Source organism: Protobothrops mucrosquamatus, unplaced genomic scaffold (genome assembly GCF_001527695.2).
Source record: "Protobothrops mucrosquamatus isolate PMUCROS unplaced genomic scaffold, P.Mucros_1.0 scaffold854, whole genome shotgun sequence".
In the NCBI taxonomy this organism is placed as follows: domain Eukaryota; kingdom Metazoa; phylum Chordata; class Lepidosauria; order Squamata; family Viperidae; genus Protobothrops; species Protobothrops mucrosquamatus.
Window position 1 is genome coordinate 46,987 of NW_015387109.1, and position 15,183 is coordinate 62,169.

General features: G+C 35.3%; 2 protein-coding genes across 2 annotated transcripts in view; one reads left to right on the plus strand and one right to left on the minus strand.

The window, feature by feature from the left end:
• The window catches only part of CUNH1orf146 (chromosome unknown C1orf146 homolog), an 8,618-nt gene extending 6,147 nt beyond the window's left edge, over positions 1–2,471 (plus strand). Inside the window, exons 4-5 of the mRNA XM_015819052.1 lie at positions 1,857–1,935; positions 2,325–2,471. Of these exons, the coding sequence (XP_015674538.1) occupies positions 1,857–1,935; positions 2,325–2,438 (193 nt within the window). The 3' untranslated portion in view covers positions 2,439–2,471. The remainder of the gene's footprint in view (positions 1–1,856; positions 1,936–2,324) is intronic.
• A 7-nt stretch (positions 2,472–2,478) lies between these two features.
• The window catches only part of GLMN (glomulin, FKBP associated protein), a 29,989-nt gene continuing 17,284 nt past the window's right edge, over positions 2,479–15,183 (minus strand). The window contains exons 12-16 of the mRNA XM_015819051.1: positions 13,290–13,399; positions 11,838–11,901; positions 5,411–5,534; positions 3,844–3,929; positions 2,479–3,729 (exon numbers count right to left, since the gene is read on the minus strand). Of these exons, the coding sequence (XP_015674537.1) occupies positions 3,640–3,729; positions 3,844–3,929; positions 5,411–5,534; positions 11,838–11,901; positions 13,290–13,399 (474 nt within the window). The 3' untranslated portion in view covers positions 2,479–3,639. The remainder of the gene's footprint in view (positions 3,730–3,843; positions 3,930–5,410; positions 5,535–11,837; positions 11,902–13,289; positions 13,400–15,183) is intronic.

Consider the following 15,183-nt stretch of genomic DNA (forward strand, 5'->3'; position numbering starts at 1 on the left):
TTTTTTTAAAATTAAGTTAGCAGCTAGCAAATTATATTACAGCAACGGCTATATTTCTTAGGGAATTCAAAAATACTAATGTATAGACATCATTTGTGAAAATAAAGAATGCAATTCCTTCCAGAAGGGAGCAAATATAATTTATTAGTTGTTTAGTTCTAGTTTAGGATAAGGAATATGGAAAGGCAGAGGAAAGGATGAGAAAAATTTCATATGTACATAGCCAGCAGAACCAGACCAATCTTCCCCCAATTTCAGCCTCCAATCATGGTTCTATGCTAGCAAGAGTACAATCACCAATCACCATTTTAACTGTAGCAGCTGGCATTTCTGTATTTTTGTTGGAATGGAAGCAATTAGACATGCAAATGTAGTTCATAAAACAGTTCAAATACACTCAAGGTTTTCCAGGGCTTAATCTACTGTTATAAAACAGCTGTGAGTTTCACAGCTGAAAAGCAACACAGAAATATTTAAATTGATCTACATCAGATCAAACTAACTAGCCTGATATTATAGTGGATGAAAAGTAGGATGTACTGTATATTCTTGAGTAAATACTAGTGCATAGAAGACTGGCCCTAGCAGAGATAATACAAATATGTATAAGGAATTTATTTTTGTATACTTGTCAACTTGGCATTTTTTTTTATCATATTAGGTGTAACCTTCATTTTATTATCTCTCTAGTATTGTGATTGGCAGATGTTAAGGGACAGTCTACTTAAAATTCCATTTTATTTTCATTTCCTGATCCCTTTATTTAGAAATGTTGAAGCTTCAACTATTGTAAAACCATGACATCCTTGCACTTGGTTCTTAATTATGGTTCCTCTTATAGAATGCATTGTTATCTCAAGAAACAAAATGTAATTCTATAGTGTCATCAAAGTACATAGCTTGTTACAGAATAACATAACCAAAACAATACGGTTTGCTAGATTTAACATTGTTTCAGTAGAGGGAAGATAACAAAGAAGCAGCAAAGGAGACCACAACTCATAGGTGAACATGCAGCTAGTTATGCTTATCCTCTATTTGCTTTAGGAGGGAAGAAAGAGAGTGGGTGACTATGTTATACAGCATGGATCTCTAACCTTGGCAACTTTTAAGACTTGTGGACTACAACCCTCAGATTTCTGGGAGTTGAAGTCCACAAGTTGCCAAGATTGGAAATCTTTGCTTTACAGTATAACTCATAAATAATTGTGAAAGATTGGTGTCCATATTTGTTACTAACACCAAGTACAAGGCCAATAATAGCAAAAGGAGTGGTACATATTCAGGGAAAATAATAATGTTCAGATAATATTTATCCTGAAAAAATGGAAGACTACGTCTTCTGTGATGCACTGGTCCAAGAAGGTACTAAGCTATGAGTTCTAACTCATCATCTGACACCAATGGGGCTAGAGCATAGGCTAACCTTCAACACTGCCAGAGGCATACAATCCAACAATATAACATTTTTTGCATGAATAAGTATGTTTAATTTTTCACATCACAACTCAAAAGGATCTTATATCAAAGATCTAGGAGAGGATGGGCACAATTCCCCCCCCCCCCCGTAGAATAGTTATGGGTTAAAGTGCAAGTATACCTTTCAGCTTTCCAACATGGTGGTATTTTCTATTCTAAAATGGAGATATGTGGACTAGTGTTCCATTTATTAACAGTAAAGTAGCCTACTTCTCATCTTAAACATTTATATATCTATTTCCCACTGTCTTAGCCAAGAAATATGAATGAGTAGCTAAATGTTACTATCATATACATTTATGTAATTGTATATTATTTTTATCTGCACTAACAAGTTTAAAGTACAAATGGATATTTATAAAAATTCTCTGCTTAAGATTTTTAGGCAGCAATTTACGCATAGTTCCAATCCATAATACTGCTGAAGGTGTTAAATTAATGTTGACCATAGCAAAGGTAAGTGCAGAATTTGTATTTTAAGAATTTTGTTTTTACATTAATAAGTAAATATAAATATTTGCACTCAAACAGATTCATTTGTTGTACAGTGTCTTGAAAGTAACTGCACGATGCCGCCACAGTAGATTTCCAATTTCAAAACTGCTTTTTGTTACAAGGATATTTTAATATATGCTTTTAAGAGCAGATAGTATTGAATTATTTCTGTTTAGATCACATTATTATAAAATCAGAATTAAGCCTGAGAGTTCAACCACTTGAGAAAATGGCACTTATAGAACTTTTGCTTGGATATTGGATGGTAAAATCCTCCAATCCTTCTCAACTGTTATGACATAATACATAAATGATTATCATAACCTATTGTATTTCTCTCTTACTGGAAGACTTATTCAAAACCCTATCTGGACAATGTTCACTACAGAATGCTAATGGCAAAGACACAGATTATAGAACAAAGCCCTGTTTGGAAAATGCTTCATCACAATCAACTGCACTGAAGTTAAACACCATCCAAACTGTTAAAAAAATTGACCTTTATTTTCTGCTTTAAAAAACATACCCACAAAAAAAATCAGAACACCTGTCTGAAAATACACTTTAACAGATATATTCAGAATAAAAAATTCTCTGTAATTAGATGTTTAATCTCCGGTACAAAGAAAGGAACGTTATCTTTATATACTTTCCTTTCAATAAACAAAAGAAGGACAGATATAAACCACAACTTGTAAATAAGAATATCAATACCTTCTAATTAAGTTTGGGGGGGAATGGTCATTATTCAAAAAGAGCAATTAATAGACATGATTCTAAATTTAGAGTTTTACATCACAATAGTTTACTCACTTCTATTTTTGCTTTTTGATAATTCTTATTCTGTATTTTAGCAATGTTGTTATTTTTCTTCTCTTTGTATTACTATACAATGGGGATTTGTATCGTACAGATTGAAATTTATGTAATAAGAATAATCTTTCCAACACATCTGTATATAATAAGCCTGTGACAAAGATAGGAATTAAATTATAAGCAGCTTTTGTCAATTTATTCACTAGTATGAGACTTAATTCTATAGGATTAAATCCAGAACCAGCTGGATTCTGTTAATAGAGAAAGTCCTACTATTCATAGAACAAATTACAATCTAACTGAGACTTGCGGCTAGAAGGGGAAGGGTCAAGAGAAAGTAAACAACTTTTGCCAATTATCTTCCACCCCTTCCATTGTGTTTCTCAAACTGCCCTGGAGGATCTCACCAATTCTCTGCATCTGATTTTTATGGGATTCAAGCAGAACAATAGTTTCCCTCAATTTTTAGTAATCCGTCTAATCATAAATCTTGTGAATAAAACTGATTGTACCAAGTAATACCTTTTGTACTTTTTGCTTACTTTTATATTGGTACTTTATTTCATAGTATGCCTTTATAAATAGGTAGTGTTACATAAAACGTTAGTGTGAAACTGCATGGTGATAGATACCTGCGGTTCTGACATTCAAAATATAACAAGAGCACAATATAATCCTGGGACTAACGTCTGAAGGTTTAGGAGGAAAGATATATTCTAAAACCTCTCTAGAAGTCTGTAATAATTATTATTTTGCATTTTTTAAACAATTGGCATGTTATATTTTGGTCAGTCCGACTTAACAAGTGAAATACTGAAATAAAGATTTTATTTGACTCCAGTGGTTTCTTCAGTTGCAGCCTTTGTTTTCAATGAGTTCTTCTACCCTTGCCAGAACACTTTCCATTAAATCAAATGTGAAAAGTGCAGAGTGAAGAGCCTGAAACAGATTGACATTACAAATTTAGAAGTATCTTGGGAATACTGATGTATCAAATCCTTAAGTAAAAGGACACACACATTTTAGTAGTTTCCCTAAAAACAAATTACTCACTTGAAGCTCCATGTCCTTTGTAATTCCTGACATCTTTGCTTCAGCTACCAACTGAGCACAAGTCTTTTTAGAACTGCGAGGCCGTGCTATGGAAAAGAATAAAGGTTATTAATATATAACTCCCTGTACCTTCACTTTGGCTTGAAACTCACTATATTTAAGTATCCCCTGCAGTCAACTTTACCTGGCATTTCTTAGAGGACAACTCTTAACATAGAGCTAGTTTTCATTCATTCATTCATTCAGTTTCTATAGCCACCCATCTCAATTGAATCTGGATGGCAAGTTGTTTGGTGTGATGATGGGAGATTGTAAGTGCTCCTTTTGGCATGGAAGTTGATCAGGTAACTCTGGGGCATTTATTATGTACATCATCTTGAATTGTACAAAATAAAGGCAAGTGTAAACCAATGATTGTACGTGCATGCTATTTTTTACATTTTTGTTCAGTTGATCATTTATCTATAACTCTTTTGCACAATGTTTTCCTGGGAGTATGTGTAACAGTTTCTTTGAGTCCTTGTAAATTTACACTTGTGTCTTCAATGAGAGTAACTAACCCTCCTCCTTGTTTTCTGTCAGCCTCTATTTAACTTAATTTATTAAATTTGTTATTCATTAGCTGCTGACTCTATAGATTGTTTTTAGTACTTTCCAAGCATTAGAATCTTCACTGATGGCTGTTATCTTAGCATTATATGCTCCAGGTATTAATTGCATTATTGTTGTTTCCGGTGAGCAGTTGGTGTTTTTATTACATCTGACACTGAATTAATTGTTTTTGCTATCTAAAATATTAACAGTTATCCTTGCAAAGAAAACTTCAGTGACTTGCAGAATCCACACTGACTCAAAGGCACTACCCAACATTATACTGGATACTTTAATACAAATTTGGAATATACATGCCCAAAAGGAAACAAAAACTGGTATCCAAGTGAACCTCCACACAGTGAACAGGTTAAAGGTATTGAGATAATAACCAAAATTATAAATTCTTTCTGTTCTACAGGGTTACTGGGGATTAACAATTTTGTCATGCTGAAGTCAACCTATAATTATGCAAAACACAAAATATCTCTTTCCCATCCAGAAAATGTATTTTACTCTTTATATTGCATAATTGACCATTAATAGAATTTAACACTAGACTTCCAATTTATATATCTAATAACAACTAGTTGGCTAAAATAGCCAACTCACGAAAATATACATAATTATTTTGAACTAAATTTTTTAAAAGTCACAGATTCCTGCTCTTTGTAATGGAAAAAAATAGTTCCGTCTTATAGTGAAAGGTCACATTTAATGACATATCCGTTAAGGTCCAAAGGTCTCCGGTTCAAACCTAAATTCCATTCTTAGATCAAGATCCCTTTGAGGTTTTGGCCATCTCTATTTACATATGGAATATGGTGAGGAGAAATTTCATATATTCTCCTTAAATAGATCTATTGCTCCATTTGTTACTTACATTTCACACAGTCCAGATATCTTAGTCTAAACTGCAGCGTTCCTTTGTGCCTGTGAAAACTAAGACATGCATAAAATAATGACATTAACTAACCTCTTTTGTTTTCTTTCTTCCGCTTTATTTCTGCTTCATAGTGTGCTCTTGACATGTTAAGTCCAGTGTGTAAAGGCTTCAAGAAATATCTCTCTATCTTGTAAAGTTCTGTCCATACACAAGTCTCAGGAAAACAGAAAATATTAAATACGATTAGTGGCACTATAACTTACAGTAAAGTCTTAATAAACATTTCCTTCAATGACATGATTTGCTGGTTTTAAAAAGAAAATGATTTAAGACATAACCTGCACTGCTAAACTGCATTTTAATCCGTTAATCCAGTGTTATAATATAACGTTTATTTTTACTCATAACTAAACTTCAGATTATCTTCTCAGAGTTTTTGACATGTCCTCTACATCAGACCTGGAGAACTGTGACTCATTAAGCTGAATGTAACTCCCCTAATCACAGAATGTGCTACATTCATGTAATAAAACAGATATTCCAGAAAGAAATTTTATTTTATTAAAGATTATATTAACTACAGATAAAACTAATTTGAGTACATAATACAGAAACATTAAATAAAAATTGAAAAGTTCAGAAAAAAGAGCAAAAAGGAGAAAAGATAAAGCCTCCTCCTTAATTCCCAGAGAGTACAATCAACATTAACAACTTATCACTATCTCTTAAAATACAACCAAACTGCCTCTTTATTACATACCTCATTTCATTCTCTAGAAGCTCATCTCTAAAAGCTCATTTTTTTCATATTAATCAGCAAAAGTCTATTCTGAATATATAGCAAAAGGGAGATTACCAAAGATTACTATTGGCCTTAGAAAGTTGTAAACAGATTAAGGGCTCAAATGAACTTAAGACTTTGAAGTTAATTTAAAGGATCCTTTCTCCTGGGGAAATTCCCTTGTTTTTATTGGGAAGCTGATATGATGCCTTGAAGGTTGGATACTAGAGGGCAACAAATAGCTACCCTAAAAGAAATGTTTACTGAATGGGTGTACAGTAGCTCTTTTGAGTTATTTAACTCTATAATGCAATCAGAAGATGTTCTTGAAGAGGAACAAATTCCACTGAATAAAACTGAAATTGTTTTACAGGTGGACTTAAAAATTGTAGCCTACAAGAAAGAGAAGGAAATAATGGATTTACAAATTAAATTGGATAAAGATTTAAACAGTTAAAAGTTATACAAATAATAAGTTATAACAGCAATGGGATAATTTTGTTTTATTTCATTTACAATAGAGATTTGTTGCAGTTGCCACACTGGCATTATAAAAGGGACTTGACAAAGGTGAGAAGAGACAAAGAGTACGAGAAAACATATGTTAGAACTTTCTAAGAGGAATTTAGAAACTGTTGAGAGAAAGAAGAAAGATTGCAAAACTGATCTAGTTGATTAGGTTTATGATTACGTTTAATGGTTTTTCTGATTGGGACTGGACTTTGATAAACTAAAGATAGGAAATGGGGGGAATCTGTTTAAATAGAAATGAAGATATAAATATAGAAGAAAAGATTCCAATTGGGAGTAATAGCTAAAGTTTGTAATACTTATTTTGTTACTTCTGATAAAGTAACAACAAGAGACATGTTGAGCTCTTGTCAGATCACTGACCTGGATGATTAACAGAACAGAAATGTGCAGCATGTAATAGCATTTGCCCCAAGCATTTGGACCAGCTTTTTGGGGTGGGGGGGGGCAAGTAGAAGAAACAGGAGTTACATGTAATTTACTGTATTGCATTATTATTTTATTGATGCCTTAGTGAGAAATAAGTCAACAGAAAATACTGCTTTAGGGCTGTAAATGATTGGTCCCCAATTTAGAAAATGGTCTGAATGTCATTAAACCATGTCTTAGTGCATAAAACTGCCCATAAAATCTTATAATCCTGTAACACAGGAAGTTTTATGGCATAAACAAACTACAGCTGCTCCTTAAAATCACATCATTTGTGATTTTCCATTCTTGAAATTATGTCAAGTTAAGGAAAAAACTTTATAAATGTTGTATTTCAAAGCAAACTCCAAGCATGTTTTATTATACATGCATTAAGAGGAAAAATGCATAGTGCAACAGAATGCACATTACTTTAGTGACAAGTTCCCCTTTTTTGTGTGTCTATGCAGTATTAACCTGCCATTTCCTAGTTAATTAGATGTTCAGCCTCAAGTTGATATAGAACTCGTTGGTGGTTTTGGAATAAGTACCCCTTTCCTCAGACTGAACTTGGCAAAGAACTAAATTTACAATTGTTTTCCCATGATTAATGAATAATAGCTAAACAGCATGAACCTAGAATACATTAGGGGAAAAAATCTGATCAAAGTTAGTTTCAAAATTTTAATATAAATTGTTCCCTTGATTACCACAAACCATTTGCCCATCATATCAGCTGCATAAGGACAGAAACTTGAAAAAAAAATTATATCAATCATTATGAAAAGCTGCGACAACCACTGAATATTAAGCTGGATAAGCATCATTATAAAAAAAACTGATGCAAGATGGACTTGCTAATGCAGTTGTGTCAAGCCACCGAAAGATGTCATATAAAAATATTGAAGTAACTTAAACAGTGGGGGAAAAAAATATTTGATCCCCTGCTGATTTTATACGTTTGCCCACTGACAAAGAAATGATCAGTTTATAATTTTAATGGTAGGTTATTCCAGAAAAACGCATTTCAAAAAATTTATAAATTGATTTGCATTTTAATGAGTGAAATAAGTATTTGATCCCTTCGCAAAACATGATTTAGTACTTGATGGGAACCCTTGTTGGCAATCACAGAGGTCAGACATTTCCTGTAATTGGCCACCAGGTTTGCACACACCTCAGGAGGGATTTTGTCCCAGTCCTCTTTGCAGATCCTCTTCAAGTCATTAAGGGTTCGAGGCTGACGTTTGGCAGCTCAAACCTTCAGCTCCCTCCACAGATTTTCTATGGGATTAAGGTCTGGAGACTGGCTAGGCCACTCCAGGACTTTAATGTACTATTTCTTGAGCCACTCCTTTGTTGTGTGTTTTAGGTCATTGCCATGCTGGAATACCCATCCACGACCCATTTTCAATGCCCTGGCTGAGGGAAGGTGGTTCTCACCCAAGATTTGACAGTACATGGCCCCGTCCATTGTCCCTTTGATGCGGTGAAGTTGTCCTGTCCCCTTAGCAGAAAAACACCCCCAAAGCATAATGTTTCCACATTCATGTTTGACAGTGGGGATGTTTGTTGGGAGTCATAGGCAGCATTCCTTCTCCTCCAAACACAGCGAGTTGAGCTCGATTTTGATCTCATCTGACCATAACATTTCCAGCCAGTTCTCCTCTGAATCATTCAGATGTTTATTGGCAAACTTCAGAGGGGCCTGTACATGTGCTTTCTTGAGCAGGGGACCTTGTGGGCGCTACAGGATTTCAGTCCTTCACGGTGTAGGGTATTACCAATTGTTTTCTTGGTGACTATGGTCTCAGCTACCTTGAGATCATTGACAAGATCCTCCCATGTAGTTCTCAGCTGATTCCTCACCATTCTCATGATCACTGAAACACCACGAAGTGAGATCTTGCATGGAGTCCCAGGCCGAGGGAGATTGACAGTTATTTTGTGTTTCTTCCATTTGCGAATAATCGCACCAACTGTTCTCTGACCTCTGTGATTGCCAACAAGGGTTTTGCCACCAAGTACTAAGTCATGTTTTGCGAAGGGATCAAATACTTATTTCACTCATTAAAATGCAAATCAATTTATAACTTTTTTGAAATGCATTTTTCTGGAGTTTTTTTTATTGTTATTCTGTCTCTCACTGTTAAAATAAACCTACCATTAAAATTGTAGATTGATCATTTCTTTGTCAGTGGGCAAACGTACAAAATCAGCAGGGGATCAAATAATCCCCCCCCCACTGTACATAGAAATACAAAAAAAAACACAAAACCATTTACCTACTATGCTTTATTTGTAAATATGTGAAAACTAATCAGAAGAGAAATCATATTAAATTATTTTCCTTGACTTCTGAGACTAAGAAAAAACATTTTAATTGAATTAATTTAAAAAAAAATTTTTTAAAAATGTCTCTGTCACCCCTTTTCTTCTGGATCATTCTGCTCTGAGGATTTAGGAATCTCCAGAAACTCTTACTAGAAAATTCCCTTTATTCCCAGAATTATTCCCAGTGATAAAACTACCACTAAGCAAGCCTTACATCTATTTAGGGCAGGGGTAGTCAACCTTGGCTCTTTTATGACTCGTGGACTTCAATTCCCAGAATTCCTGAGCCAGCTTAGCTGGCTCAGGAATTCTGGGAGTTGAAGTCCACGAGTCATAAAAGAGCCAAGGTTGACTACCCCTGATTTAGGGGATGTATATCAGATGGGAACAACACCATCACCCACTGGCAGTTTGGTGGGTGGTGACTGTTCCTCACTGCTTATGGGGCCAGCATGGCTCCCATAGGGGCCTTATATTTATTTTTGACTATAGGTAGAGAAGCTCCATGTCTTCGATATATTCTATCTGAGGACAGCAAAGAAGAGCAATGGAGGCTTCTTATGAGCGCAATATATAAGCCCTTCAATCAAAATTATGGCAGCTGGAGGGAAAGAGAGAGAAGTATTGCTGCTGTACACAGGCTGAATAGGCAGCTGGAGCCAGCAAACCTGCTCAGACCCAATCCCATTGGGATGAAGTTTGGCATTCTTTTTTTTTTTCCAGTTTTCCAAATAAAAATGAGATTAATTTTCTAGTAGACACATGCTATCCAGCATGTGCTACTGAAATGAAACATTAAGCAAATAATGTTGCATTAGAATCCCAGAGTTTTCAAGTGAAACTGAACCATGCCTAACCGATGAAGTAAACTTGGAAGCATCCAATTCAAGGCAGCTTTTATTTCTTAGTATATATAGCTAGAACCAGAATGCAAGGTTGTACACTTCAGTAATCAACATTACTTCAGGGCAATTACAGTAATTTGTTTTTAATAGACTAGGGATGTCAGATAGCTTGCATGATTGGTTTATGTTGACTGACTAGTTACAGAAAGAAGCACATTTGAAAATCAGGTCAGAGAGCAAAGCTTGAAAAAAAAAAAGGAGATGAATGTACAAAAGAGTAACAAATAATCCAGAAATGGAGGCAATATCCTGCTTGGTGCTTGAGAGGCATAAAATATGTGCTGGGGCAGACTTGAACTCTGAAAAAGGCTCCTGACAGCTATCAACCCTCCAGCAGAACAGATTTAGCTCTGGAGGATTGTTTGGTAAAGCATAATTTACCAACAGCAATTATATTGCTGTGACCTGGGTCCTTTGCTCTCCTCTTTCTTCTTTCCCTTGACTGACTTGAAAAGCTAAATTTACCCTTCTTCTTGTCTTGAGGCATCCTCAATTCTACATCTTACCTAAGAGAGGATATGTTAAGAACAGCTATAAAGATTCTCAGAAGAAAGCAGGGCAGATGCTCAAAAAGGCTCATAGCTGACTCTTGGCAAATGCTTGGATAAGTCCCTGCTGTTTTCTTGGCAAGATTTTGGAAGCTAAGATTCCTAGGACTGAGAATGAGTGACTGGTCCAAGGTTACGCAGCTGGCTTTGTGCCTAAGGAGGGACTAGAACTCACAATCTCCCAGATTTTAGCCTGGTGTCTTAAATCACTGCACCAGATAGAGTCTCTTTAGCAAATTATACTAATAAACGAGAATTCAGTTCAACCTGATCTTATTTAGAGAATGAAGTTGCAATAGGAGTCAGAAAGTCAAAGTTCTTCAGCATTTTCCATGGGACTTAAAATTATTGATTCAAAATAAAGTTTGCATGAATAAACTGTTCCAATTGCTGTTTTTCCCCATACACAGACAGGAGAAAAATATATAACATTCCCTTCTAGCTGTATAAAGAAATATCTTTTATATATATAAAAAAGCAGGCACATACATTGTTACACGAGATTCAAATTGCAGAAAGATTTTAAGATGTTACTTTTGCACCTAGCTACTAATTGGATCACTCAAAGGTATTGTTATATTTGTTGCTATTCAAAAAATACAAATACAAATTCTAATTTGAATTTCTAAAACATGCAAATCAAAGGAAAAATCTCTGCCCCCTTGCTTGGGGCTCCCATAGGACCACAGAGCAGTGGAGCTGGCAAGCGTCCTGAAGACCCTCTCCCTGTTTTTTTAATTCTGAAGATTAAGTATTTTTGCCTTTTAATATAATTTTATATACAGTTTTTATGTTTTTATATTTTACTTGTACACCACCCAGAGACCCTCTGTGAGGGAGAGGAGCAGTTTTTAAAATTGATTAATAAAGTCAAGACTCATCCAATATTTCAATATTATTTCAGTTGTACCATTTTTAAAGGTCTACAATGACACAATCTATCATTCTCTCTCATGTAATTTTTTTCATACAATCATTACAGAAGAAATTTTTTCTTAAAAAAAAAATACCTTATTGACATCTTCATTATCCTTAATAAGTAAATATCTCAGCAAATTCAGTGAGGCCATTATCCTGAAAATCAGAAATGTTAAATAATCAGCTTCATAAAATATTCCTCAAGCACTGATATATTCATTTATGACAACTATTTCCAATTCCGTATTTTTTTCATCAGACACAGAAAAATTACAGGATTACAAAGGATCCTTAATATTTCCATTGCATAAATGGCAATGTATATTCCTCCAGATGTTGTATTTATTACTACTGACCAATAACAGTAACAACATTTTGATCTTTACTACTCTACTGGGAAAAAATTTTCAGCTTACCTAGTAGCCTTGTACCCTGCCTCTATTTTTCACCATTAATAAAAATACTGGCAAATGTTGAGCTTATGTTGAGTTCCAACAAATAACTTATGTTTCATGCTTGTTGTTAAACTTATATCAATAATGTACAGTATTATATCTGCAACACATTTGAACAGCTTCATAGTTAGCATCTTAATAAATGTTGAGATTAAGTGACTGGCAAAAGCAAAATGACCTATCTGAATTAGTGAATCAATTCTTCCACAAACAGATTTTTAACAGATTATCTTTTTGATTTAATAGTGCCTTTTGTTATCAGGAACGCATTAAGTTGCTTATAAATTCCAATGGAAACCTCAAATAAGCAAAATAACTCTTAGAAAGTTAATTTTGTTAACAAATTGTAAGAACTTTAATGAAATACCTCAGAGAATGTCAGCCCTTCAAGATACAACAGACCTAAACACCAAAGTTATGAATACTAAAACTAATTTTTCATTATAGGATTGGATTAATCAAACTTTGCAACCCTGAATGTGCCTCCCACTGCCTGTCTAGCCTAAAGAGAACTATGGAGAATCAAGTCGGAAACATTTTTTTCAAATTCCACTCTTGCTTGACATTCACTTTTTTTAAAATCTGACAGTTACTTTTGCTGCGGCTCTTAGTTCTGTTCCTCAGTTATTTTCATAGCCCATTACAAGTAGCCCTTTCTTAATGACCAATTGCTTAGCAACTGTTCAAAGTTACCCCCAAAAGGTACTTACAGCCCGATTTCCAAGTTCCAATGGCCACACGTTCCACTGCAAGTCACATGATCGCATTTCGGGCATTTGGGAACCACTCACCTTTATAGTCATTTCCAGCGTCCCAGGATCACGTGATCATGATTTCCTATATTTTTTGTCAATTTCTGGCCTTTATTTCTGGTTTCCAGCAAAAAAATGCCCATTGGATAAAATGGATTGGCTTAATAAACATGGTATTCACTTAACAACCACCATCCCCCCAAAATGGGTGTGGTTACATGGTGATCCAGTTGACGATCATACTGACTTAGAACTGTAATGCCAAGCTTGATTATATTGTAAATCGAGGGCTACCTCTACAGAGAGATACCTTTATGTGACCTTTATCACATCTCACCTGTCTGAGTGCTGGAGGAGATCAGTTTCAGCACCTTCAGGAAGTGAGAGCACCGTGTCCAACAGAGAGACCAGCTGGACTCCAATAAAAAACCTGCTGCCTTCTGCCCTCTGGGAAATAAAAAACATAACACAAGAAAGAGTAGTAAGTGCTTCCTATATTGTCTGCATTACTATTATAGCTAAAAGCTTTCAAAAACAAATTTACTGAATTGTTACTCCAACTACCCGTAAGTCTGTTTAATTTCCTTCCTTTATTGCTTCTTTCTCTTAATTTAAACTGAATTCCAAAAGCACTGTGCATAGTCTAAACTAGATGACCCATTGGACCAGGAACAGGGCAAAAAAAAAAAAACATTTTTAAAGCATTGTCGTGAGAAGCTGGCAGGAAATGTCGGAAATCACAAACATGTGATCATGGTTGGTTAGCTAACTATGGCAGTACTGCAGTTGTCACAGGTTTGCAAATGCAACTGGTCTGAAGATCTTTGAAATTTCAATTCCACGGGAGTAATGGGTCCTAGATTCTGTATGCATTCTTTTAACAATAGCAATAGCACTTAGACTTACATATCGCTTCACAGTGCTTTATAGCCCTCTCTAAGCGCTTTACAGAGTCAGCATATTGCCCCCCCAACAATCTTGGTCCTCATTTTACTGACCTCGGAAGGATGGAAGGCTGAGTCAACCTTGACCCGGTGAGAATCTAACTGCCAAACTGCTGGCCGCCAGCAGAATTAGCCTGCAATACTGAATTCTAACCACTCCACCACCACTCAGTTTTAAGTTTGAGACACTATGATTCAAAAACTGTTGCCCTATGATGCACCATTTCAGGTAAGTGAAGGTTACAGACAGACAGACAGGAGAGTTTTAGTAGTATATAGGTAGATATAATTGAACAGGCCTGATCCTCACTTAAGTTCACAACAATAAAACCCCAAAGTCACATTTGGAATTCATTGCATAAAATCTCCTAAATGTATTTTAATCTACATGGATCAATCCACAATTTTCAAGATTTGTAAAAACAATTTATTCAAAAATCTCTCATTTAAATGTAGTCATAAAAAGTATTGAAAAGAGAAGTGAGTGTCAGCCAAGACAGTATGATAGTCAGAGGGGCGCTGGCATATTCTGACATGCCATGCAGTTTTAATATCCAGATAACCACTAAACCAGAAATAAGTAATTAATTTTTATTCTGCTTTCACATATGTTCATAACTTCAATGGTACTATTGGAGGCTGGAGGGGGGAGATATAAGATAACTAAAGTAATGTTCATCCTGTAACTACAAAATTAAACAACCCAACAGGGTTATGTCGACTGGAGGGCTGGGGAAGTTTCACAGCTAATTCTATAACTAATGTAATGTTAGAATATCAATCTTTTCAGTTTAATTTAAGCATGATAGGAATTTTAGAGCAAAAGGGGGAAAAATCAGCCTGTTCTTTTTATAGAAGCACTAATACATAGAAGTATTAACTCTGCCAGAATGTTATCTGCTAGAGAACCCATTGCATTCCAGCTTTTTTTTTGTTTGGTTGGTAAGCCTCAGCCATTTATTTGAATGAGAACAGAATAAATCTGGTATTATGCTCTGCCCAGATTATGTTACGGCAATTCACTAACATAGAAACACATTTGTTGTAAGGGTACTTTTTCAGAGAAATTTTTAAATATTAGGTATCCAGGGGTGGCGGTGGGAACCCCCAGACTTATGGTCTTGGGGGACTTCAACCTTCCATCAGCGGGCGAGACGTCGGCGGCAGCTCAGGAGTTCTTGGCTTCCATGACGGCCTTGGACTTGACCCAGTTAATTCAGACCCCCACCCACACGGGTGGACACACACTAGATCTAGTTTTTGTCTCTGGCCAGTGGCAGAGTGATC